Raw genomic sequence first — 19,005 nt, forward strand, 5'->3', positions numbered from 1 at the left:
CTTTAATCTTCTTGCTTCACTCTTATTGCCCCCACGCCGCCCACCTGAGCTTTCTGTGGGCTTATCTGACACAATCCACCATCATCATTGCTGCAAGTCACACACACACACACACACACACACACACACACATACACCCACACACCCACACACGCACACACACACAAACACACACACACACAGATAGGGGTGCGGCACACGACAAGTCTGGTCTAGTTGGGGTTGCGCCACGTGGGGAAAAATTTCAGGTAGACGACATATCTCCCGGGCAGCACGGTGGAACAGGGGTTAGTGCATGTGCCTCACAATACGAAGGTCCTGAGTAGTCCTGGGTTCGATCCTGCGTGCGGGATCTTTCTGTGTGGAGTTTGCATGTTCTCCCCGTACTCCGGCTTCCCCCCACCGCCAAAAAACATGCGCCTGGGGATAGGTTGATTGGCAACACTAAATGGTCCCTAGTGTGTGAATGTTGTCCAGGGTGTACCCCGCCTTCCGCCCGAATGCAGCTGAGATAGGCTCCAGCACCCCGAAAGGGACAAGCGGTAAAAAATGGATGAATGGATGGACATATTTCCCTCTAAAAAAAATTTTTTCTTCTTTTCCAGGGCGCCATCGCCACTTTCAAAGAGCAATGTGGGCTCCCCACGGTGGCCAAACTCAAGCAGTGCATCCACAGCCTGGCCACCCGCCTGCAGAGCCCTGAGGGCGTCAGGGGGGCCACCATGGTGCTCAAGGAGGGGTACCCGTCTTTAGAGGCCCTGGTCAGCGTCTCCGAGGCCACGCGCAAACTACTCACCGCCTACGAAACGGTCAGTAACAACAACAACATTCTTCTTTTTTAGAAGTGTTTCCCATAAACTGCCAAGATACCTGTGGCGGTGGGGGCGTGGCTATGGGCGTGGTCACCATGACATCATCGAGTAATTTGCATAATTTACTTCAATGATTTGATTTTCTTTAAAAAGGCTCAAAAAATGTATACTTACTAATTAATAATAACAGTTTTGTTTTAAACGTCCATCCATCCATCCATTTTACAATATAATTACAACACTTTATGTACATATTTATATACAGATTTGAGCAATAAGTTATTCACTGAAATATATTTATTAATTGTGGTTCTTACAAAAAATATATCTTATAAAATATAAAAGCTAAAATGTCTCAAAGCTCTGCCCCTTTAATTAGTGCATACTAAATAATTTAACTTTAGCCTACTACAACAACCATATTATTTACCAGCAACATAAAGTGAAACAGAGGCAGAGGTGTCCTGCCACAGTCAGTAACAAATAAACAGAAAACAGTAGTGGTGGTAGATAGACACAGAGCTTCATCAAACATCTGATCCACTGAACAAAGAGCTCCAAAAATCTTGAACTTTAGACTGCCATCAGTTTTACTCCCTACACTTAACCATGTGTTTCCTACTGCCTGCAGACTTTGCACCCTTTGTTATATACACATGTTGTGTTTCTAATATAAATACATTTAATAAAGTCAAATACAAATAAGTCAACGAGTATCCTACACTTCTCTTTTGTAAAGTAAATCTGAACAGCCGATATGGGCATCTACATCAACTATATGATTTGCCTGAGAAGCTGGAGAGGACAAAAAAATAAAAATAAAAAAAATAAAAATAATTTAATTTATTTAATTTTTATTTTTTTTATTTGTGGCGGACGTAATTCTTTCGTGGCGGGCCGCCACAAATAAATGAATGTGTGGGAAACCCTGTACTATATTAGAATATTTTTCAAGAAATGTAAACTAAAGGACGTTTACTGGAAGTGTGTTGTCCAAAATCTAGCCTTGACGCTGGAATTTAGACAGTAAAAGTGCTTTTAGTCATTCCCACTGGAAACACGCTTTAATGCCAACGAGCTGTGTTTTGTGTACCGCCGTGCCACCTCGCTGAAGACTTGTGTGTTGTTTACTCTACAACAGAGGCGTCAAACCTATACGGCCCGCCAACAGGTTTAATCCGGCCCGCGTGATGAGTCTGCCAAGCATTAAAATGAGCTGTTTTGTTTTTTTTAACGAAAGAAACTGCTGTTCTAAATGTGTCCACTGGATGTCACAATAGCAATTCTGTTAGCATGCAAACGATAGCATGCTAACAAGCTAACTTAAAGGCCTACTGAAAGCCACTACTACCGACCACGCAGTCTGATAGTTTATATATCAATGATGAAATCTTAACATTGCAACACATGCCAATACGGCCGTGTTAACTTATAAAGTGCCATTTTAAATTTCCCGCTAAACTTCCGGTTGAAAATGTCTATGTATGATGACGTATGCGCGTGACGTCAATCGTTGAAACGGGAAGTATGCAGACACATTGAATCCAATACAAAAAATTCTGTCTTCATCTCAAAATTCCACAGTATTCTGGACATCTGTGTTGGTGAATCCTTTGCAATTGGTTTAATGAACAATGGAGAGAAGAAGAAAGCTGTAGGTGGGATCGGTGTATTAGCGGCTGGCTGCAGCAACACAACCAGGAGGACTGAGAGATGGATAGCAGACGCGCTAGCCGCCGAACTCACCTTAACTTCCTCCGTCTCCGGGCCGCCAACCGCATCGGTGATCGGGTGAAGTCCTTCGTGGCACCGTCGATCGCTGGAACGCAGGTGAGCACGGGTGTTGATGAGCAGATGAGGGCTGGCTGGCGTAGGTAGATAGCTAATGTTTTTAGCATAGCTCTGTAAGGTCCGGTTGCTAAGTTAGCTTCAATGGCGTCGTTAGCAACAGCATTGTTAACCTTCGCCAGGCTGGAAAGCATTAACCTTGTAGTTACATGTCCATGGTTTAATAGTATTGTTGATTTTCTATCTATCCTTCCAGTCAGGGGTTTATTTCTTTTGTTTCTATCTGCAGTTAAGCACGATGCTATCACGTTAGCTCCGTAGCTACAGTGTTTCGCCGATGTATTGTCGCGGAGATAAAAGTCACTGTGAATGTCCATTTCGCGTTCTCGACTCTCATTTTCAAGAGGATATAGTATCCGAGGTGGTTTAAAATACAAATCCGTGATCCACAATAGAAAAAGGAGAGAGTGTGGAATCCAATGAGCCAGCTTGTACCTAAGTTACGGTCAGAGCGAAAAAAGATATGTCTTGCACTGCATTCTAGTCCTTCACTCTCATGTTCCTCATCCACAAATCTTTCATCCTCGCTCAAATTAATGGGGTAATCGTCTCTTTCTTGGTCCGAATCGCTCTAGCTGCTGGTGTAAACAATTCTGTACTAAATCCTTTCAGGAAAAATTTGGCAATATCGCGAAATGATCAAGTATGACACATAGAATGGATCTGCTATCCCCGTTTAAATAAAAAAAAATCATTTCAGTAGGCCTTTAAGCATGCTAACTTTTTCATCCAAGTTTGCACTTTTTTCTCTATTTCCGCAGATATGTGAGACATGCTAACTGTTACCATGCCATCGTTAGCACACATGCTATGTATTAGCATTTTAATGTAAACATGCCACTGTTTTAAGCTAGCTCTGTAGCTCATTTTTAGTTACACCTAAAACTCATGGATTCCGACTCTCGGCACCATCTTAAAAGCATGGCGGCTTCCAAAGACCCCCGGCCAGAGGTCGGTAGCAGGCCCATCCAAATTTTTGCGGGGATTTTCTAGTTTATTTATGAATATCTTCATTAGCAGCAAACTGAAGGGTTATTTATGTCTGCATGCTTGGTCATATTTCCTGGTTGAGCCTGTTGATTAATCCGAGCAGTGCTGCCACCTAGCTGGAGGCTGGTGTATCGTTCAAGAATGAAAAAAAGAGGCTAATGCTAGAAGTCCCTTGCTATTTAAAGGCCTACTGAAAGCCACTACTAGCGACCACGCAGTCTGATAGTTTATATATCAATGATGAAATCTTAACATTGCAACACATGCCAATACGGCCGGGTTAACTTATAAAGTGACATTTTAAATTTCCCGGGGAACTTCCGGTTCAAAACGCCTTTGGAGGATGACGTCGCCTTCTCGACTCTCATTTTCAAGAGGATATAGTATCCGAGGTGGTTTGAAATACAAATCCGTGATCCACAATAGAAAAAGGAGAGAGTGTGGAATCCAATGAGCCAGCTTGTACCTAAGTTACGGTCAGAGCGAAAAAAGATATCTCTTGAACTGCATCCTAGTCCGTCACTCTAACGTTCCTCATCCACGAATCTTTCATCCTCGCTCAAATTAATGGGGTAATCGTCACTTTCTCGCTCCTAATATCTCTCGCTCCATTGTAAACAACGGGGAATTGTGAGCAGCACTACCGCTTATGACGTCACGCTACTTCCGGTAGGGGCAAGGTTTTTTTTTTATCAGCGAGCAAAAGTTGCGATCTTTATCGTCGATTTTCTCTACTAAATCCTTTCAGCAAAAATATGGCAATATCGCGAAATGATCAAGTATGACACATAGAATGGATCTGCTATTCCCGTTTAAATGAAAAAAAATTCATTTCAGTAGGCCTTTAAGTTTCAAGTTTATTCACAATACCATAGAACAATTACAATAGTAGTGAATATCATTTAAAGATGTTGGTAAGTGAAAGGGTCCCCCAAATAAAGCTAGATGAAGCTTTTGACAGGGGGTCTAGAGCAGTGGTCCCCAACCTTTTTGTAGCTGCGGACCGGTCAACGCTTGAAAATTTGTCCCACAGACCGGTGGGGAGGGGGGGGGGGTGGGGGGGTGTATTTAAAAAAAAAAATAAAAAAATGTAAAAACATTTTTTTTTTACATAAATAAATACAATCATGTGTGCTTACAGACTGTATCCCTGCAGACTGTATTGATCTGTATTGATATATAATGTATATATTGTGTTTTTTATGTTGATTTCATTAAAAAAAAAAATATATATTTTTTTTTATTTCTTGTGCGGCCCGGTACCAATCGGTCCGCGGACCCACTGCTCTAGACCAGTGGTCCCCAACCTTTTTGTAGCTGCGGACTGGTCAACGCTTGAAAATTTGTCCCACGGACCGGTGGGGAGGGGAGGGGGTGTATTTAAAAAAAAAAAAAAAAAAAATATTTTTATTTTTATTTTTTTACATAAATAAATACAATCATGTGTGCTTACGGGCTGTATCCCCGCAGGCTGTATTGATCTATATTGATATAGAATGTATATATTGTGTTTTTTATGTTGATTTCATTAAAAAAAAAACAAAAAAAAAACATTATTTATTTTTTTATTTTTTTATTTCTTGTGCGGCCCGGTACCAATCGGCCCGCGGACCCACTGCTCTAGACCAGTGGTCCCCAACCTTTTTGTAGCTGCGGACCGGTCAACGCTTGAAAATTTGTCCCACGGACCGGTGGGGAGGGGAGGGGGTGTATTTAAAAAAAAAAAAAAAAAATTATTTTTATTTTTATTTTTTTACATAAATAAATACAATCATGTGTGCTTACGGACTGTATCCCCGCAGGCTGTATTGATCTATATTGATATAGAATGTATATATTGTGTTTTTTATGTTGATTTCATTAAAAAAAAAACAAAAAAAAAACATTATTTATTTTTTTATTTTTTTATTTCTTGTGCGGCCCGGTACCAATCGGCCCGCGGACCCACTGCTCTAGACCAGTGGTCCCCAACCTTTTTGTAGCTGCGGACCGGTCAACGCTTGAAAATTTGTCCCACGGACTGGTGGGGAGGGGAGGGGGTGTATTTTTAAAAAAAAAAAAAAAAATTATTTTTATTTTTATTTTTTTACATAAATAAATACAATCATGTGTGCTTACGGACTGTATCCCCGCAGGCTGTATTGATCTATATTGATATAGAATGTATATATTGTGTTTTTTATGTTGATTTCATTAAAAAAAAAACAAAAAAAAAACATTATTTATTTTTTTATTTTTTTATTTCTTGTGCGGCCCGGTACCAATCGGCCCGCGGACCCACTGCTCTAGACCAGTGGTCCCCAACCTTTTTGTAGCTGCGGACCGGTCAACGCTTGAAAATTTGTCCCACGGACCGGTGGGGAGGGGAGGGGGTGTATTTAAAAAAAAAAAAAAAAAAATATTTTTATTTTTATTTTTTTACATAATTAAATACAATCATGTGTGCTTACGGACTGTATCCCCGCAGGCTGTATTGATCTATATTGATATAGAATGTATATATTGTGTTTTTTATGTTGATTTCATTAAAAAAAAAAAAATAAATAAAAAAAAAATATTTTTTTATTTTTTTATTTCTTGTGCGGCCCGGTACCAATCGGCCCGCGGACCCACTGCTCTAGACCAGTGGTCCCCAACCTTTTTGTAGCTGCGGACCGGTCAACGCTTGAAAATTTGTCCCACGGACCGGTGGGGAGGGGAGGGGGTGTATTTAAAAAAAAAAAAAAAAATTTTATTTTTTTATTTTATTTTTTTTACATAAATAAATACAATCATGTGTGCTTACGGACTGTATCCCCGCAGGCTGTATTGATCTATATTGATATAGAATGTATATATTGTGTTTTTTATGTTGATTTCATAAAAAAAAAAATATATATATTATTTTTTTTTTAATTCTTGTGCGGCCCGGTGGTTGGGGACCACTGGTCTAGAGGACAGTATATACATGGAATGATGAAACATGGTAGCAAGCACAACAACAACAACAACAACAAAACAACAACGCTATATGATAAACACAAGATAATAGTACTAAAGCATGCATACACATACACACAGACATTCATTCGACCATGCAAAACCCAACCGTAGTCAACTCAACATGAGGCATTAGAGATAGGTGGTTAATAGGTAAGTTTTCAGTTTCTTTTTGAAGTTGGAGAATGGATTCAGCATCTTGAGGCTCTCATTAAGCCGGTTCCAAATCTTTGGTCCCAAGCCAGTACAAGCCAGTAGACGATGTTTACCTGATATCAGATCTAAGCTACGAGTGTTGTGGGCATGCTGGGGATGGTAGATGGGAACCAAGCTACAGAGCCTAAGATTCAGCCTGTGAATGACTTGATAGGTTAAACAGAGCGCTGCATTGAGGAGTCGGGGCGGGAGGTCGCAAACATTAGCAAAGCATAGCACGGCTTTGTGAGCTACATGCTAACGTCACACTCAGGTGCTCGCAAACACAAAATGACCAAATTAAAGCACGCGTGTCTGTATCTGACTGAGGGATACCGTATTTTTCGGATCATAAGTCGCAGTTTCTTTCATAGTTTGGCCGGGGAAAAATGCATAATAAAGAAGGAAAAAAACACACATAAGTCGCACTGGAGTATAAGTCGCATTTTTCGCTAAATCCCATGAAATCTTATACGTCTCGTCTCTTACGTGAATGAGCTAAATAATATTATTTGATATTTTACGGTAATGTGTTAATCATTTCACACATAAGTCGCTCCTGAGTATAAGTCGCACCCCCGGCCAAACTATCAAAAAAACTGTGACTTATAGGCCGAAAAATACGGTATACTCAGGAGCGACTTATGTGTGAAATGATTAACACATTACCGTAAAATATCAAATAATATTATTTCATGGGATTTAGCGATTAGGAGTGACAGATTGTTTGGTAAACGTATAGCATGTTCTATATGTTATAGTTATTTGAATGACTCTTACCATAATATGTTACGTTAACATACCAGGCACCTTCTCAGTTGGTTATTTATGCCTCATATAACGTACACTTATTCAGCCTGTTGTTCACTATTCTTTATTTATGTTAAATTGCCTTTCAAATGTCTATTCTTGGTGTTGGCTTTTATCAAATAAATGTCCCCCAAAAAATGCGACTTGTACTCCAGTGCGACTTATATATGTTTTTTTTTCCTTCTTTGTTATGCATTTTCGGCCGGTGCGACTTATACTCCGGAGCGACTTATAGTCCGAAAAGTACGGTACGCATTTTTTCCTGTCAAAACCGAAATAAGTATTTTCATTTAGTAAAAAAAAAAAGGAAGTATTTTATTAACACACTTTTCCCAGGCCACATGTAATGATGTGGCGGGCCAATACTGGCCCCCAGGCCTTGAGTTTGACACCTGTGCTCTAAAACCTGCATTGTAATTGACAGCCAACAGGGGGCGACTCTAATTATTATTAAATATCCCTCGACTCAGTTCACATACTCAATCAATCAATCAATGTTTATTTATATAGCTCTAAATCACAAGTGTCACTTACGGTAAACCATCCTTTATTGCTGTTAATTGGTTCTGGGCCTGACTGTGGCAAATACCGTATTTTTCGGACTATAAGTCACAGTTTTTTTTCATAGTTTGGCCGGGGGTGCGACTTATACTCAGGAGCGACTTATGTGTGAAATGATTAACACATTACCGTAAAATATCAAATAATATTATTGAGCTCATTCACGTAAGAGACTAGACGTATAAGATTTCATGGGATTTAGCGATTAGGAGTGACAGATTGTTTGGTAAACATATAGCATGTTCTATATGTTATAGTTATTTGAATGACTCTTACCATAATATGTTACGTTAACATACCAGGCACGTTCTCAGTTGGTTATTTATGCCTCATATAACGTACACTTATTCAGCCTGTTGTTCACTATTCTTGATTTATTTTAAATTGCCTTTCAAATGTCTATTCTTGGTGTTGGCTTTTATCAAATAAATTTCCCCAAAAAATGCGACTTATACTCCAGTGCGACTTATATATGTTTTTTCCTTCTATATTATGCATTTTCGGCCGGTGCGACTTATATTCCGAAAAATACGGTACTTGTCCCCCTTCAGGCACAACGCTAACGCGAGGACTTCGTGACGGCACCGTGAACGCGAGGCTCGTGGAGTTATGTAATGACGTTCCTTAATGAGTACAAATGAGCACACTCGGCGGTACAAGCTGTGATTATGTCCAACCTCAGCAAAAGCACATCATGACTTACTACTACTCCTCCCCCGGGGGCAGCATGGGGCCAATTAAAACTTCTAATTGCAGTGCCTACACACACACTCACTCACACACACACACACACACACACACACACACACACATAGTGGCGTGGCATTACGTATGCAGGAACGCACTCTGCGATGAGACGCGTGGAGCCGTCACCCGCACGCCTCGTCAAGCTCGCGCATCACCAGCAGGCCAGCTGCGTCTGCTCCCACCTCGTCTCAGGACGCCTCCCTCCCAGCTGTGTGACGCCCACGCGCGCATTGTCACACGCTGTGGAATTGTGTCTCCTGAGCGGCAGTGTTGACGATCTTAAATTGACATCAATCCCGCAGCCACGCTGCAGAATCTTCCAGCAACGTCATATTCTCACACTAAAGTCCGACATTGGCCCAAATAAGCAATACTTCACAGCAAAAAGTGAATTATTTTACATTAAAAAGTATATATTTATCCAAGAAAGTGTTAGTTTGCCCAAATAAATGTGTATAAATCTTGTGTTTAAAACACCATATTTACTCAGATAAATTGAGATGTAAAAATGTTTGCCAATAAAAGTGTGTATTTGGCAACAAAACAACATCTTCCACGAAAAGTGAATTATTTTATATTAAAAATTACATATTTATCCAAGAAAGCATTAGTTTGCCCAAATAAATGTGTATAAATCATGTGTATAAAACACCATATTTACTCAGATACATTGAGACGTAAAAATGTTTGCCGAAAAAAAGTGTTTATTTGGCAATAAAACATCATCTTCCACAAAAAGTGAATTATTTTACATTAAAAATGACATATTTATCCAAGAAAGTATTAGTTTGCCCAAATAAATGATACATCATGTGATTAAAACACCATATTTACTCACATAAATTGAAATCTAAAAATGTTTGCCAATAAAATTGTGTGTTTGGCAATAAAACAACATCTTCCACGAAAAGCGAATTATTTTACATTAAAACATGATATATTTACCCAAGAAAGTGTTAGTTTGCCCAAATAAATGCTATATCATGTGATTAAAACACCATATTTACTCACATAAATTGAGATCTGAAAATGTTTGCCAATAAAATGGTGTATTTGGCAATAAAACAACATCTTCCACGAAAAGTGAACTGTTTACATTAAAAAATGACATATTTATCCAAGAAAGTTTTAGTTTGCCCAAATAAATGTGTATAAATCATGTGTATAAAACACCATATTTACTCAGATAAACTGAGATGTAAAAATGTTTGCCAATAAAAGTGTGTATTTGGCAACAAAACAACATCTTCCACGAAAAGTGAATTATTTTACATTAAAAATTACACATTTATCCAAGAAAGCATTAGTTTGCCCAAATAAATGTGTATAAATCATGTGTATACAACACCATATTTACTCAGATAAATTGAGACGTAAAAATGTTTGCCGAAAAAAAGTGTGTATTTGGCAATAAAACAACATCTTCCACGAAAAGTGAATTATTTGACATTAAAAATGACATATTTATCCAAGAAAGTGTTAGTCTGCCCAAATAAATGCTATATCATGTCATTAAAACACCATATTTACTCACATAAATTTAGATCTGTAAATGTTTGCCAATAAAATTGTGTATTTGGCAATAAAACCACCTCTTCCATGAAAAGTGAACTATTTACATTAAAAAAATACATATTTATCCAAGAAAGTGTTAGGTTGCCCAAATAAATGTGTATAAATCATGTGTTTAAAACACCAAATTTACTCAGATAAACTGAAATGTAAAAATGTTTGCCAAAAAAAGTGTGTATTTGGCAATAAAACAACATCTTCCACGAAAAGTAAATTATTTTACATTAAAAATAACACATTTATCCAAGAAAGCATTAGTTTGCCCAAATAAATGTGTATAAATCATGTGTATAAAACACCATATTTACTCAGATACATTGAGACGTAAAAATGTTTGCCGAAAAAAAGTGTGTATTTGGCAATAAAACAACATCTTCCACGAAAAGTGAATTATTTTACATTAAAAATGACATATTTATCCAAGAAAGTGTTAGTTTGCCCAAATAAATGCTATATCATGTCATTAAAACACCATATTTACTCACATAAATTGAGATCTGAAAAGGTTTGCCAATAAAATTGTGTATTTGGCAATAAAACAACATCTTCCACGAAAAGCGAATTACTTTACAATAAAATGTATATTTTTATCCAATAAAGTGTTTGTTTGCCCAAATAAATGCTACATCACGTGATTAAAACACCATATTTACTCACAGAAATTGAGATCTGTAAATGTTTGCCAATAAAATTGTGTATTTGGCAACAAGACATCTTCCACGAAAAGTGAACTATTTTCATAAAAAAATGACACGTTTATCCAAGAAAGTATTAGTTTGCCCAAATAAATGCTATATCATGTCATTAAAACACCATATTTACTCACTTAAATTGAGATCTGAAAAGGTTTGCCAATAAAATTGTGTATTTGGCAATAAAACAACATCTTCCACAAAAAGGGAATTACTTTACAATAAAATGTATATATTTATCCAATAAAGTGTTTGTTTGCCCAAATAAATGCTACATCATGTGATTAAAACACCATATTTACTCACATAAATTGAAATCTAAAAATGGGTGCCATTATAATTGTGTATTTGGCAACAAAACATCTTCCACGAAAAGTGAACTATTTACATTAAAAAATGACATGTTTATGCAAGAAAGTGTTAGTTTGCCCAAATAAATGCTATATCATGTCAGTAAAACACCATATTTATTCACATAAATTGAGATCTGAAAATGTTTGCCAATAAAATTGTGCATTTGGCAATAAAACATCTTCCACAAAAAGGGAATTACTTGACATTAAAAATGACAAATGTATCCAAGAAAGTGTTAGTTTGGCCAAATAAATGCTATATCATGTCATTAAAACACCATATTTACTCACTTAAATTGAGATCTAAAAATGTTTGCCAAAAAAATTGTGTATTTGGCAATAAAACAACATCTTCCACGAAAAGTGAATTATTTTACATTAAAAATGACATATTTATCCAAGAAAGTGTTAGTTTGCCCAAATAAAGGCTATATCATGTGATTAAACACCATATTTACTCACATAAATTGAGATCTGAACATTTCTGCCAATAAAATGGTGTATTTGGCAATAAAACAGCATTTTCCACGAAAAGTGAAGTTTTTACATTAAAAAATGACATATTTATTCAAGAAAGTGTTAGTTTGCCCAAATAAATGCTATATCATGTCATTAAAACACCATATTTACTCACATAAATTGAGATCTGAAAATGTTTGCCAATAAAATTGTGTATTTGGCAATAAAACAACATCTTCCACAAAAGTGAACTATTTACATTGAAAATGACATATTTATTCAAGAAATTGTTAGTTTGCCCAAATAAATGATACATTATGTGATTAAAACACCATATTTACTCACATAAATTGAGATCTGAAAAATGTTTGCCAATAAAATGGTGTATTTGGCAACAAAACAACATCTTCCACGAAAAGTGAACTATTTTCATTAAAAAATGACATATTTATCCAAGAAAGTGTTAGTCTGCCCAAATAAATGCTATATCATGTCATTAAAACACCATATTTTCTCACATAAATTGAGATCTGTAAATGTTTGCCAATAAAATTGTGTATTTGGCAATAAAACAACCTCTTCCACGAAAAGTGAACTATTTACATTAAAAAAATACATATTTATCCAAGAAAGTGTTAGGTTTGCCCAAATAAATGTGTATAAATCATGTGTTTAAAACACCAAATTTACTCAGATAAACTGAGACGTAAAATGTTTGCCAAAAAAAGTGTGTATTTGGCAATAAAACAACATTTTCCACGAAAAGTGAATTATTTTACATTAAAAATTACACATTTATCCAAGAAAGCACTAGTTTGCCCAAATAAATGTGTATAAATCATGTGTATAAAACACCATATTTACTCACATAAATTAAGACGTAAAAATGTTTGCCGAAAAAAAGTGTGTATTTGGCAATAAAACAACATCTTCCACAAAAAGTGAATTATTTTACATTAAAAATGACATATTTATCCAAGAAAGTGTTAGTTTGCCCAAATAAATGATACATCACGTGATTAAAACACCATATTTACTCACATAAATTGAGATCTGAAAAATGTTTGCCAATAAAATTGTGTATTTGGCAACAAAACAACATCTTCCACGAAAAGTGAACTATTTACATTAAAAAATGACACGTTTATCCAAGAAAGTGTTAGTTTGCCCAAATAAATGCTACATCATGTCAGTAAAACACCATATTTACTCACTTAAATTGAGATCTGAAAATGTTTGCCAATAAAATTGTGTATTTGGCAATAAAACAACATCTTCCACAAAAAGGGAATTACTTTACAATAAAATGTATATATTTATCCAATAAAGTGTTTGTTTGCCCAAATAAATGCTACATCATGTCATTAAAACACCATATTTACTCACATAAATTGAAATCTAAAAATGGGTGCCATTAAAATTGTGTATTTGGCAACAAAACATCTTCCACGAAAAGTGAACTATTTACATTAAAAAATGACATGTTTATCCAAGAAAGTGTTAGTTTGCCCAAATAAATGCTATATCATGTCAGTAAAACACCATATTTATTCACATAAATTGAGATCTGAAAATGTTTGCCAATAAAATTGTGTATTTGGCAATAAAACATCTTCCACGAAAAGTGAATTATTTTACATTAAAAATGACATATTTATCCAAGAAAGTGTTAGTTTGCCCAAATAAATGCTATATCATGTCATTAAAACACCATATTTACTCACATAAATTGACGTCTAAAAATGTTTGCCAATAAAATTGTGTATTTGGCAATAAAACAAAATCTTCCACAAAAAGTTAATAATTTTACATTAAAAATGACATATTTATCCAAGAAAGTGTTAGTTTGCCCAAATAAATGCTATATCATGTGATTAAAACACCCTATTTACTCACATAAATTGAGATCTGAAAAATGTTTGCCAATAAAATAGTGTATTTGGCAATAAAACAACATTAAAACACCATCTTTACTCACATAAATTGAGCTCTGAAAATGTTTGCCAATAAAATGGTGTATTTGGCAACAAAGCAACATCTTCCACAAAAAGTGAATTATAAATGATATATTTATCCAAGAAAGTGTTAGTTTGCCCCAATAAATGCTGTATCATGTGAAAAAGTTATATGTTGCCACACAAATGATATACTGAACTTTATTCACCAAGTACCACCTCACAATGACCAGCATTGAAATACAGTAGTGCAAAAGACCTAAGAATTCATTAAAAACAAGGGTGAGGTTTTATCTAACAAGTATATTTAGTATTTTTGGCCACTGTAATATTACACAGTTTGAACAGTAACACTGTGTTTAAATATAGGAAAATAAAACACTGGACTTTAATTAGGAAATTATTTGGCGTACTTTTTAGATAGACCCCCGTGATCAAAAAAGTTTGTTTTGCCTTCACAAGGTCCTTTCTCATGCAAATGTGATATTTTGTCACATAAAAGCCTAAATTGTGTCACTAAAACGCTTTATTACACCACAAAAAGAACAACACATGAATAATAATGTGAAGTTGAATAAAAACAGTCAAGGAGTGGCGGGGATGCACTCCATGTTTTCTTTACCTTCACTTCCTGTACGTGTCATGGCCATGTGTCCCAATACTTTTGTCTGTGTTTTATTTACATCACATTCAGCATTTCACACAAAAACACTGTATATATATATATATATATATATATATATATATATATATATATATATATATATATATATATATATATATATATATATATATATATATACATACAGTGTATAAATATATATATATATATATATATATATATATATATATATATATATATATATATATATATATATATATATATATATATGTATATATATATATATATATATATATATATATATATATATATATATATATATATATATATATATATATATATATATATATATATATATATATATATATATATATTTATACACTGTATATATGCACAGGAACAAAACATTGTCTACAATTTATTGCGGAGTTCCTCAGGGATACCTTTTAAGTACATTCATTTTCTATGAAGGTTGAACTAAATACTTTCTGTGTGTGTGTGTGTGTGTGTGTGTGTGTGTGTGTGTGTGTGTGTGTGTGTGTGTGTGTTCAGATGATTGCCGCACAGAAGCAGCTGATTGAGAACGCTGATGGCGTCCAGCAGCGGATCGCTCAGGTGCAGAAAGAAGGTAAGAAATAAAAAATAAGAATGATAATAATGCTGACATTTAAAGGTATTAATTAGGATCCCCGTATTATTTTAGTTTTTAATGATAAAAATGACAAAATGAAGCTAGGCGTTGGTCATTTCCTGAATGAGTCTTATTGCATACAAGCATGCTTACTTACGTGCGTGGTTTCAGGGTCTGCTCAATTTGTGTGATTGTTGTTGTGTATTGTGGTTGATAATTGTTGTTTTTGTTTATTGTTGTTTATTATCATTGTTTATAATTGTTGTTTATTATTGTTGTTGATAATTGCTTTTGTCTATTATTATTATTATTGTTGTTTATAGTTGTTGTATTATTGTTATTTATTGATGTTAATTGTTGTTGTTTATTGTTGTTAATGGTTGTTGTTTATTGTTGTTTATTGATGTTAATTGATTATGTTTATTGTTGTTAATTGCTGTTGTCTATTGTTATTTTTGTTGTTGTTTATATTTATTGTTGTTTATCATTGTATTTTAGGGTTGTTAATAGTTGTTATTTATTGTTGTTGTTGTTTATTGTTGTTGTTAATGTCTGTTTATTGTTGTTGGTAATGATTGTTGTTTATTGTTGTTGTAAATAAATAAATAAATGATAAATGGGTTATACTTGTATAGCGCTTTTCTACCTTCAAGGTACTCAAAGCGCTTTGACACTATTTCCACATTCACCCATTCACACACACATTCACACACTGATGGCGGGAGCTGCCATGCAAGGCGCTAACCAGCAGCCATCAGGAGCAAGGGTGAAGTGTCTTGCCCAAGGACACAACGGACGTGACTAGGATGGTAGAAGGTGGGGATTGAACCCCAGTAACCAGCAACCCTCCGATTGCTGGCACGGCCACTCTACCAACTTCGCCACGCCGCCGTTGTTTATTATTGTTGTTTGTTGTTGTTTATGGTTGATGTTTATATTGTTGTTTATGGTTGTTTTTTATTATTGTTGTTCATGTTTTTGTTTGTTGTTGTTCTTGTTAGTTGCTGTTGTTTATTATTGTTATTTTGTTGTTGTTTATTGTTGTCTTTTATGGTTGTTACATGTTGTTAATTGTTGTTTACTGTTGTGGTTTATTATTGTTTTGTTTATTGTTGTTGTCGATTATAGTTGTTGTTAATTGTTGTTGTTGTTTATAGTTATTGTATTATTATTGTTATTTATTGTTGTTAATTGTTGTTGTTTATTGTTTTTCATGGTTGTTGTTTATTGTTGTTTTTAATTGCCATTTATTATTATTGTTTATTGGTGTTAATTGATGATGTTTATTGTTGTTGTTAATTGCTGTTGTCTATTGTTATTTTTGGTGTTGTTTATATTTGTTGTTGTTTATCGTTGTCTTTTATGGTTGTTAATAGTTGTTATTTGTTGTTTTTGTTGATGTTTATTGTTGTTGTTAATGTCTGGTTATTGTTGTTGGTAATGATTGTTGTTTATTGTTGTTGTTTGTTGTTGTTTATGGTTGATGTTTGTATAGTTGTTTATGGTTGTTGTTTATTATTGTTGTTAATTATAGTTGTTCATGTTTTTGTTTGTTGTTATTGTTCTTGTTAGTTGCTGTTGTTTATTATTGTTGTTAATTGTTGTTGTTTATTGTTGTTAATGGTTGTTGTTAATTGTTGTTTATTATTGTTGTTTATTGGTGTTAATGGTTGTTGTTAATTGTTGTTTATTATTGTTGTTTATTGGTGTTAATTGATTATGTTTATTGTTGTTGTAAATTACTGTTGTCTATTGTTATTTTTGTTGTTGTTTATATTTGTTGTTGTTTATATTTTTCTTTTATGGTTGTTAATAATTGTTATTTATTGTTGTTGTTAATGTCTGTTTATTGTTGTTGTTAATGTCTGGCTATTGTTGTTGGTAATGATTGTTGTTTATAGTTGTTGTTGATAATTGTTGTTTATTATTGTTGTTTGTTGTTGTTTATGGTTGATGTTTATATTGTTGTTTATGGTTGTCGTTGTTAATTATTGTTGTTCATGTTTTTTGCTTTTTGTTGTTGTTATTGTTAGTTGCTGTTGTTTTTTATTGTTATTTTGTTGTTGTTTATTGTTGTCTTTTATGGTTGTTACATGTTGTTAATTGTTGTTTACTGTTGTGGTTTATTATTGTTTTGTTTATTGTTGTAGTCGTTTATAGTTGTTGCTGTTAATTGTTGTTGCTGTTTAATGCTGTGTTGACTATGTTGACCTGTCAGGCATGGACTTCCATGAAGACTTGTCCCGGCTGGGGGAGAAGGAAGGACTGAAAGGATGCAAGCTCAGCAAAGCTGTGGAAAGTTTCACCTGGAACATCACAGTACTTAAGGTACCACTCGTACTGTACTACATTCTGTACTACATCCTGTACTACTTACTGTACACTAAATACTTGCTTTGTAGTGTTTGTATACATGTATCTGACATTTGACATGCAAAGACTATGTGCTGTTATTTCATAACTTTTTATCCTACTTTAAAGCCATCTTTTCCCTTTTGTTAAATTTTTTGGATTTATATTTTTCAAATATTTATTACATTATAATATTGATGAATTTATATATATATTTTTTATACATTTTATGATTCATTTAAATTTAATGTCAGGCTTTTTAATATAGAGCAGGGCTTTAAATGCGTTCTTGCAATTTTCTCAGAGTGAAATGTTGACATTTTTATGGAATTTAAAGGACAACAAAAGTTATTAATGAATGTCTTTATCAAAATCTACATAATAAAATTTTTTTTGAAAAAAACCCTTTATATTCACTTATATTAAAAAAATAATTGCTCGTAATATTATTTACCCCCTAAGAATAAAGTTTTTATGAGAACTTGACTTTTTTTGTTCAATTTCGCATATTATCTCATTAGCGAAGGAAGGTATTTCATAAAAATGTATCTAGTGAGATATCGCCAGACTTTAGTTTAATGACACATTTACAGTATTTTTACTGTACGTAACCGAACTATTACTTTGACTTTTATCATTATTTTGATTAATTAGCCGCGGCTGCATGTGATCTGTAAATTATAATAAATCCTTTGAAAATTCAAGAAAAGTATTGTCTTGTTCAAGGCATGAATACTATGAGTAGTAACAATACGTAATGCAATGTCTAGTTGTTGTTTTTATCGTATACAACATTTAAAAAACAACAAAATACATTTTAAGGGACGTGTTGTTTAAGATGTGTAGTGAAGCCTGTTTTGGTTTGATGGGTGGGTGTGTACATGGGCCGGGTGTGTACCAGCTAGGGGCGGGTCTTAGGCGGTCCTACAAACCCTTCAAGGATACATGATTTAAAAAAATAAATAAGTAAAAATAAAAATGTAAAAAATATATTTAAAAAAATTATACATGAAAATTATTTAAAAAAAAAAAAAAAGTTTTACATTTACTATTTCTTAATTTACTTTTTTTCAGTCCCACTTTAATCCCACATTTATGAGTATAACTGAGTTATGTTACCATGATGTTCATAAGTAGGAATGGGTCCCTTTCACATTTGAACCCATACGGTACCGATGTTTGGTACTTTTTTGTGTTAATAAATATTAATTATTTTTTATCATAAAATCAAATTTTTTTATTGCAACATTTTTAAACATGAGCTGATTATGATAACTGCTGTCCAGTTGTTATATCTTGTTTTATTGTCACATTTCGGAGTCTCGTTGTTGCGCCCTAAAAAGTGTTGATACTATAAGTATTGCACTTATTACGCACCAACTGTTTGATTGTATCGTGCAGCTTATTTGTAGTAGTCTTGAACAAAT

The 19,005-nt window shown here is 34.3% G+C and overlaps 1 protein-coding gene across 1 annotated transcript in view; it reads left to right on the forward strand.

The window, feature by feature from the left end:
• The window catches only part of plcl1 (phospholipase C like 1), a 176,161-nt gene that overhangs the window by 155,100 nt on the left and 2,056 nt on the right, over positions 1-19,005 (forward strand). The window contains exons 9-11 of the mRNA XM_062061619.1: positions 606-809; positions 15,148-15,223; positions 17,445-17,554. Coding sequence (XP_061917603.1) covers positions 606-809; positions 15,148-15,223; positions 17,445-17,554 — 390 coding nt within the window. The remainder of the gene's footprint in view (positions 1-605; positions 810-15,147; positions 15,224-17,444; positions 17,555-19,005) is intronic.

Source organism: Entelurus aequoreus, linkage group LG10 (genome assembly GCF_033978785.1).
Source record: "Entelurus aequoreus isolate RoL-2023_Sb linkage group LG10, RoL_Eaeq_v1.1, whole genome shotgun sequence".
NCBI classification, from domain to species: Eukaryota; Metazoa; Chordata; class Actinopteri; order Syngnathiformes; family Syngnathidae; genus Entelurus; species Entelurus aequoreus.